The sequence below is a fragment of the Mustela nivalis genome (genome assembly GCF_964662115.1).
Source record: "Mustela nivalis genome assembly, chromosome: 3".
Lineage (NCBI taxonomy): Eukaryota > Metazoa > Chordata > Mammalia > Carnivora > Mustelidae > Mustela > Mustela nivalis.
In genome coordinates, this window is record NC_139022.1 from 64,301,721 (window position 1) to 64,322,557 (window position 20,837).

Genomic DNA, 20,837 nt, shown 5'->3' on the forward strand with positions numbered 1-20,837 from the left:
CAGCCCATTTATAATAGGTTTTTCTCCTCCTAGCAGGACGTTGCTTTTGGCTATAAAAAGTTAATTTCAGATCCTGATATACTTGCATTAATTTTTGAGACAGTAGCTGAGTGTAGTACAGCAAAGAATAACATGAACATCACACCACTGTGCTGTAGCTAATCGTTTATTACCTCAAGCCAGAGAAGCAGTGTTAATGTGAAGGCCGCAGTATGTCTATGGAAAAGATGGAAACCGACAAAAAGGTCTTAGAGGTGGCTTCCTAAAGGTCTTGAAAGAGGGGAACAAGAAGAAAGAGAAACAATAGCAACACTATCAGAAGGGGTACATTTCGATACTTACAGTGCTGGACATATTTGGAATTTTTTTATGATTAATACAAATTACTATCTTGAATAACAGACCCCATCTTCTCTCCAAACATCTTTGCTTCAGAATGGGAAAGCTCATTGTAATGTTATCTTTTCAGAACCATAAGTGTTCTCTAAAAAACATATGACTGAGATGTTCATCAGCTGGGATGTTTGCTGTGATTCACCAATAAATTTGAATAATTTGACATAATTTCTGACAAAGATGAATGTTTCCACATTCATTTCCATAGTAAGGCAGTATCTACATGAAGGAACCAGTTTGACTGACTTTACCTACCATATTGACCAGAAAAAGAACAAAACAACAGCCATTTAGTCCACAGAATTAAAGCAGTTTATGTGTACAAACTACCGTGATGGCCTATCACCCCCAAAACTTGCATAAGAGTATGTCACCGTGGAGCCTATAGTATTACAAGGAGATATAGCACTAGGACAAATAACCAAGGACCTCATGGCAATCATGCCTTTAGGCAGTGAGGAGTGGCATAGAATAAAGGAGAAGCATTATCATTTGTGGAATTTGGGGTTACAGCTAGGGCAATCACATGTCTTTTGGAACTAGGGGCTGCATGTAAGTCTTTTCATTTTTTTCTCATCTGTACAGAAAGGAACTGGACTAGGTAATTTCTGATGTCCCTAACAACTTTCCATTCTTCAATATTATAGGTAGAGCCATATCAGCATTAATTAATATTTACTGGTTTCTGTAAACTGTGATATAGTCATTCTTTCCTGTAAAACACCATAAGAGCTATAACTGCAATGTATTCATGACTATTCGAATGTATGTCTTAAGGCATTAGGGTCTAACTCATCCACTCCCACAGGCCATTAAAAAGTGGTATCAATATCAAATTAACAACTAGAAACATTTGATTCAAGTACTGGAAAATTCAGCATTGAGTTATTGTCTTTTTCTGTGTGAGGAGGAAAATGACTAATAGATCATAGTACGTTCTGGTGGTTACGTAGGAAGAGACAGACTTAGGGAAGCTGACAACTTAGTGACAGAAAGTAGTATGGTAGATTTCATCATGACACCCACAGTGAGGAATGGCAGGTTGGGTTCTTGTGAAAGGGGCTTAGGATCAGAACTATGGAAATTCAACATTTGTTCCTCATGCCTATGCATTGTCTTCTTTTGTGCTCTGTCTGTGGCAGTATCTTTTTTCCCCTGTCTTGTTACACTCCTGATTATGATAACCTTCGCTACAAGGAGTCACTGTTTCTTTTTCACTGAAGATTTCTTCTTTTAACTTCTCTTGAATGTCATTCATAGGCCTCCCTTCAGACACATTGTTGTTTTGTTGATATTTGACCTCCGTTCTCTCATACATGTATGTCTAGGAGGACAGCGTAGAAAGTACCGACTGACCCCTTCCCTTTCGCCTTATCTCTTCAATAAAGTTTTTCTGAAAGCACGTTTCTTGTTCGCCCATTTCCGCACCGTGTCTATTTCATTTATAATCTCATTATATGAAACTTATGTGTAATTCTGTTTTGTACATTTTCTTTTATATTATTCACACTCAGGAAAGTAGTGTAAGAATTTCAGTCTGTAGTGCTGTCAGTCTGTCACCTTTCATGCACTACTCTAAAAATTCAAAAATTCAAATGAAGTAATTTACCCTGATATGAAACAGTGACATATAATTGAATTTCTAAATTAGTGAACTCCTGACTCCTTTTTACATCTTTGCCATTTTATAGGATTTCATACTGGCTAAACTGGCTACTTAACAAAAGGTGTAATGCAACAAAAATTCTGCCTCCTACTATAATAAATACTGATGCTTATTAAACATCATGCACTGTGCCTAGTATATTTACTTTAGATTTCTTGCAGTTTGGGTTATTTCATACTCATGAAACAGAGTATTTAATGATAGTGAAATATAGACCCTAAATCACTGCCTCAAAGAATGGAATCTCTCCCAAAGAAGTGCTGGTAAACAGACACATGAAGGAAAATGGAATTTAAAAAAAAAAATAGCCCAGAGAATAATTCTCCTTCATTCACACATCAGGCCTTCCTCGGTATAAATTTTTCACTGCCATCTTGCATCAGAGCTGTCATCAGATGTCTAAATGATAGGTTTCAGGGTTCTCCTCTTCCTGTTAGTGATCTGAAGTGCTACTCCAGCGTTTTCCATTACAGTGGATATTGATAGAGGACACTTGGTATATAGCAACTGTTGTTTACAGTTCACTAGTATATGAACTCAGAAGTGCTCTTTTACTGCATATGGTATATGTGTATGTGCTCTATCTGTGAAATGAAGATATAGCCATATACATAGAGGTAAATAGCTACTTTCATTCCAAACCCATCTTTTCTTCCACTTAATGTTTATATGGTTTTGTGCAGTAAATACAATCCTAGAAAGTCCTATCTCAGATGCATTTATTTCAAACTATTTGAACAGACTTACTTAATCACTTCAGAAATGTGAGATGGGCTTTCATAAGAAAAATGACTTCAACATATAATCAGAATCATATTTTAAAATCCCAACTTAAAGGATTGTCCTGTTTGTTGGTCAGTAGAGTGCATTTAAACAGCCCTCATAAGTAGTTAGTCGAATAGAAATTTCTTCCAGCAACAGTATTCACTTGAATGTTTAAGCAGGCACACAAGCTCCAAGTACTTAGCATAAGCTCCCAGGTAGAAGAGCCATCTGGAGATTCTTGTTCAAATATTTTCAAACAATGGAGAAAGTCTGTGACTTATCCTTACTATAATGATGCCACTTTTCCCTTAAAAATGGGTATTAGCCTCTTCCCAATGTTTGGTAACTCTAATAACCCACAGTTGATTAACACATCCTGTTTTAAGAATATTTAGGTGGTCTTGCTTTCCTGTATCACCAGGTCAATGCCTACGTTGGAATCTAAAAGTAAGAGCCCCCCCCCTCCAATTTATGCCACACATCTTTGCATAAACCTGAGCCCTGCATTTGGAGAAATATGATCAAATGAAGATTACCCTCCATTTCTAGAAGCAAAAGACTCAGAACCATCTCAGGACTCAGAGTAACTAAGATCTGGAAAGAATCAAAATCTTAATTGTTTTTATTCAGTCCCCAAATTCATACAGCTCAGTCTTTATCTTCTTTATATCATGAAGGCTGAGATTTGAAAAGCCAACCCAACTGCTTTTACAGTGAAACCTCTCTGTTGAGGCTCACCCTTCCTTTTCCCCTACCAATACTATCAGGTTTGAGTTTATCGTAGCAGACATTAAGTGACTGCTGCATACTTTATTTAAGCTTGGAATTATTTTGCATTCAGATTTGAAACCACAAGGATACCTTGCTTTATCTGACATATATATTTCATTTGAAATCCAGGAAATCAAATCATTCCTAATGGATTTGTAAGATAATTTTGAAATTTTGTGATTTTTATGTCTTTATGCTTTTTAATAGTGTGTCTTCATATTTTGACTTTGTGTTTTTCCCTTATAATCTTTAGGGGGGATAACGCAAAATTTGACAAGATATATAATATGGTATTAGATTATGAGAGATCAAAAATCCAAGAGGGCTGCCTGGGTGGCTCAGTGGGTTAAGCCACTGCCTTCGGCTCAGGTCATGATCTCAGAGTCCTGGGATCGAGCCCCGCATCGGGCTCTCTGCTCAGCAGGGAGCCTGCTTCCCTCCTCTCTCTCTGCCTGCCTCTCTGCCTGCTTGTGATCTCTCTCTGTCAAATAAATAAATAAATAAAATCTTTAAAAAAAAAATCCAAGAGAAATGTACTTGATCTCAGAGATATTAGTGAGTTAAATAAATCATAGTGCAATCTTGAGTACAGTAAACTGTTAGGCAGATTGGAAGGACGATTTAGATTTTTTTTTTTTTAGGATTTTATTTATTTGAGAGAAAGAACACTGAGGGAGAGAGAGAAGTGGACTCCCCACTGAGCAGGGAACCAAACGTGGGGCTCCATCCTAGGACCATGAAATCATGACCTGAGCCAAAGGCAGATAGATGTTTAACTGACTGAGCCCACCCAGGTGCCCCTAGGACAATTTAGATTTGAATGGACAATTTCAGTTATGGCCTGTGGTGGATATTGTGATACACTGCCCAGTTGCTCCTTCAGAAAAGGATGTGTTGCCCCAACTCTTGGGAGTGCTTTCAGCAGACAGCTTTTAGCTGTCAACCCCTTCAATGATTGCCTTGGCTTTTGTGGGGCCCATATTCAAAGACAGAACAGTATGGGAAATTAAAGGCCAATCCATCTGGACCCAGCTTGGAAAGACTCTGAAAGGTCATTCTAGATCCAGAGCTTCCCTGGAGTTGTACAAGATTGTTATTAGACCTCCATCTTAACCTGACTTCTCTCTCTCTGCCCATTCCTGCTCTGTTTCCCACCCACCCTCACCCGATGTCCCTGCCACCTTCCTCAGATGTTGATCGTAAGAACACTCCTTTGTGAACATCCTGTGTGCTAAATTCCATTTCAGAGTCTGTTTCCTCAGGAACCCAACCTATGATATGGTCGATTTCTAAATACACCAAACCAGACATCACTCTAACTCGTTAGCCATCACTTTACCCGATCTAGTCCATTTCTGTAGATAGCATCTCTGTTCATTCCACAAATAGTTTCTGAGCACCTGTGATACGTCAGTCATTGCAGTGGTGATGTGTTACTGACCTGGCAAATATGATCTTGCCCTCATGGAGCCTACATCTCAGTGGGAAAGAAAGACTGTGAACAAAGCATTACCAGTGTAACAAGTATTTCCAAAGTGAATACGTAAAGTGTTATATACAGATAGCCATGATGTAAGAACATGGGATTTGGAGTTAAAAGATCTAGCAGTCCCACTTAATATTAACTCTGTGAATATGGGCAAGTCACTGACTTTCTCTAAACAGCAATTTCCTCATCTAAAAAACAGGTACATAATCCCTCAACTACTTAAAAAGAAATTGTTCCATCTAATGAAATCATCTTTCTGTAAGTACTCGGAATATTAAAGGGCTCTAAGAACTGATCGGAACGTGCCTTCCATCCTAAATTGTGAATTCTTCCCAAAGGTCAGAAATTTTGTTTTCCTCAACTTTGTAGTAATAGTGCTTTACCTAAAACAGTTGGTAAATTAGAATATCACTTTCCCTGCTAGTGCTAGGTAACAGGGTATACAGTTTTCAAAATATATTGAAAACAGGATAGGCAATTGGAACCTTTTTTTTTTATGAAAACCTGAATTTTAATGAAAATATTATGAAAGGTATAACATAACTGAAAACTTTAGTTAAAATTTCAAATACAGCAGACATCTATGTGGAAGTTCAGAGCAAAGATTGCTTTTTTTCACGGTCTCAGGAGGTATAATTGATGACTGAAAATTGTATATATTTAAGGTATACAACCTGATAACCTTGATATCTGTATACATTGTGTAATATTCATCACAGCCAGGTCAGGCAACATATCCATCACCTCACACCTAACTAATGTAAAGCCTTTTAAGAAAAATTTGTTAATTAACACAATCTCCAATACTCTGCTTATCTACTATATATCTTTGGGGCAGGAAATCTTATCTCTTTACCTTTCTTTTTCCCAGACCAAAATAAAATGGTATGCTTTAAAACTTAAGGGTATTAACACTTTCCCAAGTGGATGCCTATTCCTTGCCTGACCTGATGAAATCTTTTGCCTGACCTGATGAAATCTTTTGCTGCAAGTTTTTAAACTGTTCAGTGATTGACAAATTCTGTATATATGGTAGTATTTCTAGCACTTACCAATTGATCAGGGCTCTTAAGTGATTTTTAAACTAAGTGCTGTGAACATGCTTATGACTTACTTGCATCAGAAACATCTCTGGGTATATAAAATACATAGGCTTTACTAAGTTTTCTCATTTTTCCATCTAAGACTCTGTATAGTCCCCCGTTAAACATCTCCTTTGTAAGCCTGCCTTAGTTTATTGGACTGGCAGTGTTTAGTTCTTATCTACATGTTTACAATATATCCCCTTCCTATATGTTCGTTGTAATTTTTATAACTATGTTTTAGAATATCTTGCCTGCTTGTGATCAGCCTTATAACATTACATAATAAAACATTTTAATCAAATAAGTCACCTTGATGAATCCTTACACTGTTTTCTTAATATATGACCTCTTTTATTTTTTCCCTTGTAATTAACATGCTATTTTCTTGATTGATGACGTTTTTCAGACTGTTGCCTTTATTCTCTCATTGTATGTTTTTGTAAAGCACTGGTCTTCTCTTCCAGTTCCCGGATTGTCAGTCGCTTAATATTTGTTTTCTTTCTTTCTTTCTTTTTCTTTTAAATCTTCCTTGCCTATGCTTTTTTTGTCGCTGAAGGAGCCTGCACGTGGCAGCATAGTCCAGGCAGGAAAGGAAAAGGAAGTTATTACTGCTCTCTCCTGGCCGCCTGCAATACTAAATCATAACTTGCCATTCCCTAACTGGTGGCTGGAGACTTATCTTCATAAATACATGTGACCCAAGAAGTTTCAGTTTACATACCCTATCCCTTGGGGTTCTTGCCTGTGGAGAGCCTTTTCCTTCCTGAAATTAGACAAAGGTTGTAAGAATTGAAGCTGGGGCTTCAAAGCACAGGAAAAGAGAATGTTGTCTTATCCTGTTGCTACAGTGGGGCTCCAGCTGGCCATGTTTATCTACCCAGGGTGTGAAGCTGCGTGTCCATCTGTGAGGGGCTCAGCGCAGTGCTCAGGCTTGCCCTTAAATTTTGAACTTAGGAACTTCTGGAAGGATTTCTTGTGTGTTTTCCTACATGGTTATTTTTATAGTGACAGCTCTAGAGCTTTTGGGTATATGCTTAAATTGTTAAGCATTGAAACTTTGTAAGATTTACCCGTTCACTAGAGTAACATTTAACTTCTGTTACACTTACATAAAAAATGACCATATAATTTACCATCCAAACCAGAACACTTTGAACAGTGGAAAGGGACACTATTAATAATTATGCCAGGTCCATGGTTATTAACCAAGAGTGTCCTGGGCTAACTAGAATGTATAATCATCCTATGTGTACCTAATTATTTTCTTTACAAACATTTAAGCGAGCCCAAATCACTTTGCGTAATTGAAGAGGTGGAGGAGGGGATGCAGTAATTGTCTGACACGTAACTGCTTTGTGAACTGTGCAAATGTGGATGTCACTGAAGAGTATATAGATGCCATATTTGAAAGAAGAACAGATTTCGGAAATTAAAAATGAGTGTCAAAGTAATAATGATAGTAGCTGACAATATTGATTGCTCACATGCTTTATGTCTGTTATCCTTCAGCGATCTCACGAGGCGAGTACTACTATTATTCCCATTTCTGTTTTCTTATAATGATAACCAAAAATTAAAACTTAAGGACATGGAACTCCAAAGCTTACGCATGCTTTAAACTACAACACTATAGTTCTTAACTCTGGACATATTTTATATCTCTGTGATTATCTTTTTTAAAACGAAGTTAGCTATACTCCTTCTACATAGGAAACAAAGTGGTGAGGGGACTCTGTGCCAGCTTGGCACTGCTAAGCCATGGCTCCATGCTTTGTTGCTGGCCCATGTAATTCTGAAAGGGTTCACTGATGGCAGGAAACTAGAGCTGACACAGTATGGCTTCAACAATTCTGTTTTAATTTTTAAGCGCAGAGTGCTATTACAGGTCTAGTATTCTGATTACAAGATTTTAAACAAACACAATAATTACCTCTTTCTTTTTCCCCTTTATGGACCTGTGTCTTTTTTAAAAACAGTATTTGTCATTAAATGTATTCTTTTTTTTTTTTAATAAGGTAAGCTTCTGTTACCTTCTACACTGAGAAAGGGGAATGCACAAGTTTACAAATATGGAGTAGTTTGCATTGTGTGCTTTTATGGTATCTATTATAATTGTGTACTATGCGCCAAGTCCTCCAATAGTCACTTTATATTCAGTTCAACTCACAATAAATCTGTGATTTAAGTGTATTTATCATCTCCCTCTTAACCTGTGATGAAATTGAGACCCAGAAAAGTCGAAGTAATCCACTCAAAGTATCATTATCGGAAGTGGCAGAACAGGGATTTGAACCCAGAGAATCTGATTCCAAAGTCCTTGAACCTAACCACTGCATTCCTTATGAAGACTGCTTACTTGAAAGTTTCTACTTCCAAAGAATAATAATAATAATAATAATAATAATGGAGAGAAAGAGAGAGAAGTGAATGCAGATTAGAAATGTGAATTGCAAGTAGCATGTGAGAGCTGAATGTCATACTTGTCTGGATTTCCTGCTGGGCAGTTTAGTCCTCATATTTCATCTACTGAAGTGTGTGTATTTCATAGTAATCACTGGAGGTGCTTCAAGAGCCTTGGGTTACAGGACCAAGGTTTTAATATTGCGGCAAAAGTGGTATTTGTTCTGTGAATAGCGCACTATCGGGATTGACATGTACAAAAGAAGCTTCAAGAAGACATTAACAGGAAAGTCTCTGCCAAACCCAGTGTCGGCTGATTAGTCATCTTGGCCCAGTGTACACTTTCAACCCAGTAGGCCTGATAGCACACAGGGCAGTGTGCCATGAGCCAGGAGATGTACAGGCACAGATGTAAAGTGATGGGAGAGGTTTGTGGTAAAGGGGCATCGTTTGTCTAGCTACATAAACAGTACACCCAAGTAGAAGCACTGAGTGTCAGTATAATCTGCATGACAAAAAATTGAAAAAGTACCACGTTTTCATACTTTTCAAACCTTTGAAATGACTTAATCTGAAATCTTAACTCTAGGAACTCTAGAGGGAGCTAATCTATTTATAGACACACACACATACACACACACATTTTTAAAGACATCTCAAACATCAACCGTGCTATTAACCAGACTGATGATTCATTCATGCTCATGCAGTAGTAATGATCCTCAGATTTATATATGTACAGTAGTGTCAGATCCTAATCTGATGGAAACATGCATTATTTGATTTCCTTTCAGAATATTCTTTCCTGTACAAGTGATTCACATGCTCTAACCCTCAGAGTGCATATGTGTAACACATGTCAGAATTTTGAAGGAAGGTAATGACTTTTGCTGATGAAAGACATTAAAACATTTCCCTCAAAACCATGCTTAAAGCATGCATGCTAATATAGATATGGGCTTGTATGCACATATATACACACCTTGCCCCAACCCACACTGCCTTCTTTCAGGAGGGCCCCTTGGACTTTAAAATGTAAGACAATTTAAAAAATAAATAAATAAATAAAATGTAAGACAATTTATTCTGAATCCTATAGCTGCTGAGCCAAAAATACGGGAAAATGAAATTATTCGCTTCTTTTAGGTTAGTGTCAAGGCAAACTCAATGCAGGGTTCACTTCTTTAGGTTGAGAGTATTGAACCTAGGACTGGGTTGGATTCATAATTTCCAAAACCCAAGACCCTCCACTAGAGATATGAAACTAAGTCCAAAGGCTCATGGAAGAGCATCCTCTTAACATCACTATCTCCCTGCCTTCGGAAGCTTATATTCTAAGCTAAGACAAGTGGACAGCAAATTTTTAACTTAATTTCGTGGAAGTAAAAGAGTCTTTGTGTTTTCCTTTCCTAAAAGTAGTTCACGATAGATCTGTAGAGGAAGTGAAATAGGGGCACCTGGGTGGCCCAGTAGGTTAAACTTCCTGCTCTGGATTTCGGCTCAGGTCATGATCTCAGGGTCCTGGGATCAAGCCTTGCATCGGGCTCTGCTGCGCTCAGCGTGGATTCTGCTTCTCCCTCTCCCTCTCCTCCTCTTCCTCCTCTCTTTCTCTCTCTCTCTCACTGTCATTCTCTCAAGTAAATAAATAAATAAGATCTTCCAAAAAAAGAAAGGGCTGAAGTAGGTACAGAAAGGGAATTAAGAAACTTCTAGGGGGACATGAGGCATTTAGATTTGGCCAGATATTTCTGTGAAGATAGTAGGCGAGTGCTCCATTTGAAGGCCTTGCAGAGAGCATGGCGAGGCAAGTTAGGTGGACGGAAACGGTCTGTGGAATTTCAGGGGAGAGAAAGTAGCAGGAAGGGCTGGCCAGTAGTGCACCTGGAGGGAAGCACAGGTGGATGCTGCTGACTCAGGCCTTCCCATACCATCTCTCTGGTGCCCTGCCCTTCATCTCACCAAATACTCTTGGGCTCTGAGGAGCTCTCTTATTTTGTTACAGTTACTTAATGTTTAAAATGTTACTCTGGAAGAAAACAAATAATACTAGGAGATTTTTTTCCCTCTCAACTTCAACTCCCATCAAAAAGTTTAATAGTTGGGGCACCTGGGTGGCTCAGTGGGTTAAAGCCTCTGCCTTCAGCTCAGGTCATGATCTCAGGGTCCTGGGATCGAGCCCCACATCGGGCTCTCTGCTTGGCAGTGAGCCTGCTTCCCTTCCTCTCTCTCTCTCTCTCTGCCTGCCTCTCTGCCTACTTGTGATCTCTGACTGTCAAATAAGTAATAAATAAAATCTTTAAAAAAAGTTTAATAGTAAGATGAGCCTGCATACAGATGGTATATGTTTTTAATCTGTTCAGAGTATTTCATATTTATTGGGTTAGTGGAACTTTTGTCAGACTAGTAACATGCAGTGCACAGAAGGAATGAGCAGATTAATTGTGTAGATGCTAAGGTGAGAGGACTGTGAAGAGATAGATCGCACTAAGAAGGGGAAACAACAATATCAGGTGACAGCAGCACATACTTTGTATTAATTCTCAAATCATCAGTATGATTTATGGAAATATGTAGCTTGCCCTCTTATCCTAGACATCATTTTATTTTAGAACTGTAATTATAATATTTAAATGCTGTTGATAGTCTGGTTTTGCACATGACTGATTTCTATCTTGGCATGATTTTTATAATTCCAACACTCCTTACCGATATGGATTTGGATTTTTTAAATATTTTTTTAAGTGTCCAAATCAGGGGCACCTGGGTGGCTCAGCCATTTAGGCATCTGCCTCCCAGTAAGGTTATGATCCCAGAGTCCTGGGATGGAGCACCCCACTTGGCAGGGGGTCTGCTTCTCCCTCTGCCTCTCCCCCTACTCATGCCCTCTCTCTCACACTCTCTCTCAAATAAATCTGTGGTGCTTGGGTGGCTCAGTTGTTAATCGACTGCCTTCGGCTCAGGTCATGATCCCAGAGTCCTGGGATCTAGGCCTGCATCGGGCTCTCTGCTCAGCAAGACGCCGGCTTCTCCCACTCCCTCTGCTTGTGTTCCCTATCTGGGTATGTCTCTCTCTGTCTGAAATACTATAAAGAAAAGGGAATTAATCAAATGAGTTCATATATGTAAGAGTAGTATGATATATTACTGAAAAATGGACCCTATGTGACACATATGAAAGAACACAGGACTGCAGAGACAAGGACAATTCAGAGTTGTGTGGCCCTTAACCAGTTTCTCAGCCTCAACCAGTTTCCTCCTCCACAGATGGGAAAAGTAACACAAGTTTTACATACATCTTAATACTATTTCAGAATAAAATAAGAATGATGATGTATTCATTTTGAAATTTGTGAGGCACTACTCAGATGTAAATGTTATACACACAGTATATAACATTATTTTGTTTGTGAAAACAAAAAATATTTTAATTATAATTTTATCAGGTATAACTTACCAAGCCATGAAACTTTCAGAAGTTGAGGTCTGGGATATCAGGTTTTTTGTCACTTTTATTCAAATACTGATACCATACTGAAGACATTATAATAAAAAATGGAAGGTCATCCTTTATTTTTGAAAGATTGGTATAGGTATAAACTGATCTTAGTTGTTTGAAGACTTTACTTGGTAGTGCTCCATAGTTCACTCAAGAATACATGGAGACATGAAAATCACGGGTCTTACTATTTTTAGTCACTAAAATTCCTTTAAGAATCTAATAAAAGCTAAGGGTCCTCTTCCAGAAAAATATTCCTATCATCTGCGGATAGATTTTGCAAGGAATTTCAAAGGGGTTCATATCCATGGATCCTAGTAAAAACCACATCTTCACCTTCGATTGAAGTATCAATACAATACTTCGATTGAAGTATAATTCAATTGACTTAGGAGATTTCAGTAGACTTTAGTGTAATGGTCTCCTCCCTTCCAGATTTCTGTTTTCCAGATTATCATAGCCTTCTCTTAAAGACTATTATAGAACAATATATAGAAGTTTTCCTGCCCAGCTGCACCTCCACCCATTCTGTATTCTATCTAGCATCTGTCTCTTAAACAGTCTTCGTTCCTGCATTCAGTCTACCCCCCCATTGCGTTCTCCAACATTCTCTTTAAGATGTCATTTATTTATTTGAGTGAGAGAGAGTGCATATAAGCAGGGGAAGGGGCAAAGGGAGAGGAGAAGCAGACTCCCCACTGAGCAGGGAGACTGATGTGGGGCTCCATCCCAGGACTCTGGGATTCTGACCTGAGGCGAAGGCAGGTGCTTAGCCGACTGAGCCCCCGAGGTATCCCTTTTCCCCAGCATTCTTCATCAGTGCTCACTCCCAGGGGAGGCAGTAAGAGAGGGAAGGTCTCTAAACCAAACTAACAAATACAAAAAGCAGAGGCTCTGGGCAGAAATGGAAACTGCAAGTAGGTAGCAGCAAGGCTGGAATAGTCTGAAAAACCGAACTATTGAGATGTTTACCAATTTACAGTTCTACCAATCCTAAACATCAAACATATGAAATTATTTTTTTAAAGATTTATTTATTTATATATTTAGTGAATTTAGAGAGAGGGAGAGCACAAGAGCAGGAGAGGCAGAAGGAGTGGGAGAGAAAATCTCAAGCAGACTCCGTGCTGAGTGTGGAGCTGGACACAGGGCCTGATCCCAGGACCCTGAGATCATGACCTGAGCTAAAACCATAAGTCAGACACTTAGTGGACTACACTACCCAGCTGCCCCAAATATTTGAAATCCTTTGTACAGGGTTCATTTGTAGACCGCTTTTTATTGAGATTCTCTAAAATTTGACCATTCTCCACCTCTAATAATATAATATGAAAGTGATTTTTAAACCATAAAGGATTAAAACAGTGTAGGGAATATCATGTTGGATTATGACATGATTGGATGTGATGTGAAGAAAAGTTGCACAGCATCACATCCACTGCATGAAATGTCAGCCAGATGGAAGAACAGACCAAAGGTTTTTTTCCTCTTATAGTCCATCTAACAACTGTGTATTTTTCCAACTTTGTAGAATTTTAATTCTCAGATTTTTCTGCTTTTGCAATACATCCTTAGCCTATTTGAGTCTTAATTTGATGTCAGTTCACAAATGGCTCTCGATACTCTGTCTTCAGATACAACCAGCTTACATAAGTCAGCATATGTTCACAACAACCACAACAAAATCCAGGGCAAATATTTAAAAATGCAGACATATTCATAGAATACCAGAAGAGCATGCTCTTATTTTGTAACTTTAGCAACAATCGCTCTAGATCTCTAAAAGGGTTACTGTTAGAAAATGAGAGTAAGGACGTGTAGGTTCTTCATGAGCCAGGTGTAGTCACTATTTTGGAATTTCGAGTTTTATTATCAAATGTTGGTTTAAGTTTTTATATTCTAGTGCCAACATGATCCATGACAATCTTTTCTTTGAGGTAGCTTTAGTTTTTTTATTATTTTAATTTGAGTACTTTTGACACAGTGTTACGCCAGTTTCAGGTGTACAATGTAGTGATTTGACAAGTTTATACATTATGCTGTGCTCACCACAAGTGTGGCTGCCATCTGTCCCATTGCATCGCTATTACAATATCATTGACTGTATTCCTTATGCTGTGCTTTTTATTCCCATAACTTACTCATTCCATAACTGGAGGCCTATGGCTCTCTCTCCCCTTTACCCATTTTGCCCAACCCCCCACTCCCTCTTCTCAGTTTTTATATCCTTCCCCTCTGTTCTGATTCTGCTTTTTGTTTGTTTATTCATTTTTTTTTTTTTAGGTTCCATTTATGAGTGGATTCATTTGGTATTTGGCTCTCTCAGTCTGACTTATTTACTTATTTCACTTATCATAATACCTTCTAGGTCCACCCGTGTCATCTCAAATGGCACAGTCTCCTCCTTTTTTATGGATGACAATCTAGGAGAAGGTAGCAAACTACTTAATAATGAATGTGAGGTATTGAATTAGAGTATTATTTTGTGCTTTTAAAAGTATTATTGATATTGCAAGGTGAATTTTTGCAGTAATATTATGATGCTGATAAGCAACATTGATTTTAAGATTTCCACATTTTATAAGCGGAAAACAAAAGGCCCAAATATTTAAGGTGTGGAAATTCTGCTGAAGCAGCTTTAACAGTGAATTAGATTCCCATTAAGTGGTGTTCAGTGAGAGGGGATGTGCATATGCAGGGTTTGAAGAAATTTACAAGAAAGAGAAACATTTTTCATTCAGAATGCCAACAGGCTTCATTTGGTATCAGAAGCCTGGATTTCAGTGTTCACTGTGTGAGCTATCATCACCACTCAGGCTTCTCACTTTCTTAAAATGCAGTAATATACTTTTGTTAGGCAATTCAGAGAAATTAATAGCAAATGATAGAGAAATTGCTCTTTTCTAGGGGGAGAAAAGACATTTGATGCAGAGAAACAATGAGGACATGGCTATGAAATTTAAGGCTACTACGTACTATATTTTCAGTGTATTTTTTATTAAGCTTTCATCTACTTATGTCAAATTAGAGTCCCTCGTCTTAGCAGATTAAAACCTTTTATGATCCTTTTGATATGGAACTGTGATTTTTCACTTTTCTTTATCTTGCAGACCCACTGATAAATTCTTCAGTTTCTTCAGGCCACGTGTCCTCTTTTAAATTTTAGAACCATTGAATTTTAGAGAAACAGCATTCTAAAGAAAGAAGTTAGAGTGTAATACTGTAGTTTGTCGACATAAAGAAATATATTAGAAAGCAAAATTATCTTATGGAAAGAACCTAGATGTCCATCAACAGATGATAGGCTTTGAAGAGAAAGATCTTTGTGGGCATTTAAAGCACCAAGGAACTACAAGGCCATGTTGAAGAGCACATTAGTTAAATTGAAGGAGTCGAAGCAAGATACCTTTCATTACTGACATGCCATCTACTGAAAAGAAGTAGAAGTTAGTCCAAAGTAGCTAACAGTGAGCCCTGGATACTAACTTCCCTGAAGCACTGAAATAGGAAGGGGTGGAAGAAAGTTGTGAAAGAAACCCTTAGGGATTCCTCCTTTTTTCCCCTGTGATCCCTTTAATCCTTGAATTGTCAAACCACATGGAAAATAATAGAGCTGTGCAGTTCTGAGACTTAAGTGATATTATCTTTTTAAAAGAAAATATTAGGTCTTTTCACATCTCTGGACAGGAACAGGGCATGCATTTGGTGTAGAAAAGAGTAACCTGGAACAAGAGATGCATGTTGTTTTTTGGTTTTAATGTATTATTATCTATGGCTAAGCAGGCTGCACCCAGTAAGAGAAAAAAAATTGCAACCCATATTTTATTATTCTATTATTTTTTATTTATTTTATTATTTATTAATATTTTTTTTTCCTTTTTGAAAACAGATGATTCAAAGAGAAGCAGATGTAAAAAGTAAGGTAACCGCCGTGGCGCTTACAGACTCTGTTCACAACGTGTGGCATCAAGAAGCAGGCAAAACGATTCGAGAATGGATGAGAGAGGTGAGATGAGATTTTTTTCAGTGACCAGATGAATGAGTGTGAGCCTTTATCTCTTGCACCCCCACCAATTTATATCATCTCCCGCCCCCAGACTCCCTTTCTTGAGGCAGAACATTTAGCGAGAAGAGAAAAAGTAGACATGGTTGAAATACTAATAGAAAACCCTTCTGAAGAACAAATGTGTTCTGAAAGCCCTTCTCCCTCTTTGGGCGTTCTGTAGAATGTTATCTATGCATGCAGTATATGGTCGCAACTTCACTGGAAGAAGGTCATGATCTGTTAGGAGATATTATTCCCTGAGTTTTAATTTTTCCACCAGCCATTTAGCATTGGTGCTGCCCACTGACAAGAAAGAAGCATAAGGTACCAATGGTTCTCATCCTTTCCTTGAAAGGCGATCAGTATGTGCCACTCTTAAACGGGTTGGCTCAATACTGCCAGGAGCAGGAGAAGTAAAAAGCTGAAACAGTATTTCGTCAGACTGAACCTGGGGCTCTGAGAAACCCAAGGGCTAGTCATAGTCCAGCCTCAGGCTAAGCTTCTTTTCACCCTTCCAAGGGCTGGTGAGCCTGAAAATGATCATGACTTACTGAACATGCTCCCTTTTTTTTTTTTTAAACTTTCAGCCCATTATTGCTTTTACTTTGGTTATAGATGTACAGCTGAAACTTCTTTTTTATTTCTGTTTACCTTTCTGATATTATAAGTAATTGACATCATCCACACCATGCTTTATCAGTTGTTTGGTCAGATCATATATTTCTATAAATGAGAACTAGTTGACCTTCCTGATTTTCTCCCACTCTCTCTTGATAGAATACCCAGATATTTATCCAGCTGGCCTCTCACCATAGGTATGGTGGGTAACTTCTAACCACCCTTACAGTGCACTGTAAGGACAAAAGAGTTAATGTTTGGAAAGAGTTTTGAATAAATAGAAGGACTAAGCTGTATGATCCCATAATGGAATAATCATAATATTACCAGTCTCTTTTCACTGTCGTTATTATCCATTAGAAAAGGTACATTCATCATGCAAAAGTCTAGAATGTATTTACTCCAGTCCTCATTATAAATACATAATAAAGGTGGGCTTTTAATCTGTTCTAACATCCTGGTGTTTTCTGACCACGTTGCTTTGCATAGTTTTCCTTTCACAGTTTATCTACATCCTCAATGGTCTTTTCCAAGGGCCTATTTTTTTTTTTTTCAAGAGAAATTTTGCATATTTCCTACCTATACATCTTTCGTGGTTTTTATCTGTCCAAGTGGATATGTAAACAGCTCCCAGCATTATACAAAGTAGTAAGGTTGAATAAATGCACCTTTTCCCCACATATAACCAATATGGAATTTAGTATTTGCCCAAACTAGAAATACCCCGGTTCATCATGTTTGAATTGGGAATTCTTCATGTCTCATTCCAGGTTGCACATACAACAAAATTTATTTAGGTTTATGTCTTTTATAAAAATTTGTATTCAAATTCCAGTTAGTTAACATACAGTGTTATATTAGTTTCAGGTGTACCATAGAGTGATTCTGTGTTTCCATACATCATCTGCTGCTCATCATGACAAGTGCCCTCCTTAATCCCCATCACCTGTTTACCCCATTCCCCCCACCGACCTCCCTCTAGTAACCATCAGTTTGTTCTCTGTAGTAGATTTGGTTCTTTACCCTTTGTAACCTAGACTGGACTAATGCCACCTTCAAAAATCAGAATATATTAATTTGTGCATTTTTTACATTAACTGAAATAGACAATAATTGAATTCCTCTTAATTCAATGAAAGCTCTCATTAATTTCTTTGCAAGTATAGCTTTTATAAATATTTTTAATATTATATAGTTTTATAAATGACCTACTTCTTGAATAGTTCTTTTATTCCCTCAGTTATGCCTGAGGCATGAAACAGCATGAAGAGTTTTTTATTATGACATACCAAAATTCAGACCCCCAACTCAATCACTTACCTAACTCTGTAATCTTGGGTACATTGTTTAATCTTTTTGAGATTCATTTTCTTCATCTATGAAATCTAATACTTGCCTTGCAGATATGGTTAGGAAATAACATATGAAAAGAAACAGCATGGGGGTATCCGGATGGCTCAGTCATTAAGCATCTGGCTTCAGCTCTGGTCATGATCCCAGGGTCCTGGGATTGAGCCCTGCATCAGGCTCCCTGCTCATCGAGAAGCCTACTTCTCCCTCTCCCAATCCCCCTGCTTGTGTTTCCTCTCTCACTGTCTCTTTCTCTATCAAATGAATAAGTAAAATCTTCACAAAAAAAGAGGAAACAGCATGGACATGGGCATTGTAAGGAAATTCAATAAATCATAGCTCTCACTGTTGTTACCTTCTTAGCCCCCAAGTAACATAAAATATATTGATTGTATTCTTTTATCTTATGGATGATTTCCATTATTTCTATTTTCAAAATATCTTACCAAAGGGTAGTAATTCAGACCAAGGAGTAGGAAGAACTGGGTTGTGATAACGATTCTAGCTTAGTCATTCACTGGGTAAAGGAGTAACTGACAGCTAACATATCCCAGGTACTCTACACTAAGGCTTATTGTCTTGGGAAAGCCATTCCATCATTCTGCGCCTGTTTCTTAATTGTGAGTTAGAGATAATAATTCCTATTCCATCTACTTTGTGAACTATTATGAGAATCAGAGGTGACAACCAAGAAGAAAATCCCTTGAAAAGCAAATGCGCTTCATAAAAAAATAAAATGCATTGTTATAAAAAAAAAAAAAAAAAAGCACTGTGGTATCCCAGAGATAAAAATTAGTAGATTGGGGCACCTGGGTGGCTCAGTGGGTTAAGCCTCTGCCTTCGGCTCAGGTCATGGTCTCAGGGTCCTGGAATCGATCCCCACATTGGGCTCTCTGCTCGGCAGGGAGCCTGCTTCATCCCTCTCTCTCTGCCTGCCTCTCTGCCTACTTGTGATCTCTGTCTGTCAAATAAATAAATAAATCTTTTATAAAAAATAAATTAGTAGATCATCACTGATAGAGCTTTGAAATTATCCCCGCTCAGGGAGCCTCTCTAAAACAAGAAGAGAAAGGGAGACTATGGGAGCCTATGCCAGATATCCTTGTAGGAACTCCCCAAAATGTGGACCCCCAACCCCCATAGAGAATTTAGTGTGGTTTGGCAAGATTAAAATCTAGTGTTTGTTTCCAGAACTTAGGATAAAACTCTGTCCCCTTTTCTTTCCCCATTTTTAGTCTCTGTCCACTCTCTAAGACCCCTTGAAATAAAGAAGACAAACAGTCCTGGGTTCAGTAAATAGAAAGATCTGTTGTCTTGAGCAGGAGTGTTGGGAGGGGGTTGTGGAAGGGTAACTTGTGTCCCTCAGCATCCCACTTCCTACCACTGCCTACTCCGGCTTTCATTGGAATCAGCTCAAAATCTGAGATATTTTGCAAATTTGTCAAGAAAAACAATTTAGCTAAACTATAATGTTGTCCATAAAAATAGTAAGTCTGGCTACAGATGAAGCCTCAGTGTTTTGGGCCTCTTAATGATTAGCTCCAATATTTGACCAAACACCACTTCAAACTTGGAAGTCAGACAGGGTTCAGATTGCCCAGTCATTCTTATTATACTGCAAATTTGTAAAGCTCCTTTTTGTTCTGTAAGCATATTTAAGTTAATGTGGTCAAGGTATCGATGTTAACTATTCATCTACTATAAAAAACTGATATACTTTTTAAAATGTCAGCAATTATCAAACAGAAGGTTAAGTACTCTCTTCTTATATTACTTATATAGTATTAAAAGAACAATCTCTTTAAAAAAAAAAAAAAAGGAAGGAAGAAAGAAAGCAAGTCAGGGAGAGCTACTTTTGGCAATTACTCTGAGTGAAAACTACTCCCGAGCAAAAGACCAAGCATACGTACTTCACCATGACTCATGAGGAAAGGTACAAAATAGCCTAAGGCAGATCCTAAGAGACCCGTCCTTCCTCCAGCTCCAGGACTGTAAAGTGGATAAGGGTGGACATGCAGGTCGTTATGCTAGGTGAAATAAAAAACCAGACACAGAATGAAAAATACCACATGATCACATGATTACATATGGAATCCAAAAAGTTTGAATATATAGAGAATAGAATAGTGGTTACCAGTGGGGTAAATAGGGAGATGTTGGTCAAAGGGTACAAAGTTGCATTTATGAAGAATGCATAAGTGTAGATATATGGCATTATGACTATATTCAGTACTGAATTGAATATTGTAAATTGGCCGAGAGAATAGATTGCATGTTCTATCACAGCACACACACACACACACACACACACACACACACACACACACACACAGTAACTATGTGAGGAAATAATTAGTTCGACAGCATTAATCATTTCATGATGTATATGTGTATCAAATCATCATGTTGTACACCTTAAATACATAGTTTAAAAAAAAAAAGGCTGATTGGGTAAATGTCATTTCCTGACATATCCCTGGCCTCTGAAAGTCTCCAACCAAGCCAGATTTATGGTTCTACATAACTGTTGTGAGCCCTTACCCAGCATCATGAGTTCGGAGTGGCAGTACCCAAAATACAACCCAGTAAATCGTAGTTGTTCTTGTCTGAGGACACGATGCCTTCCATTATGAAGCTCTATCTCTAAGGCATTGGTGGATCTCAGACAAATGAAATAAAAATGAGTAAGAGCCTAAATTCAACCAGGACAGCAAATCTATCTCAAAATACCTTATATAGGATTCCTAATATGTATT

At 38.0% G+C, this 20,837-nt stretch overlaps 1 protein-coding gene across 8 annotated transcripts in view; it reads left to right on the forward strand.

The window, feature by feature from the left end:
* ARB2A (ARB2 cotranscriptional regulator A) overlaps positions 1 to 20,837 on the forward strand; it is a 424,835-nt gene that overhangs the window by 258,269 nt on the left and 145,729 nt on the right. For all 8 annotated transcript variants that reach the window (XM_082723963.1, XM_082723964.1, XM_082723966.1 and 5 more), the window contains one exon: positions 15,958 to 16,074. In XM_082723963.1, coding sequence (XP_082580089.1) covers positions 15,958 to 16,074 — 117 coding nt within the window. The remainder of the gene's footprint in view (positions 1 to 15,957; positions 16,075 to 20,837) is intronic.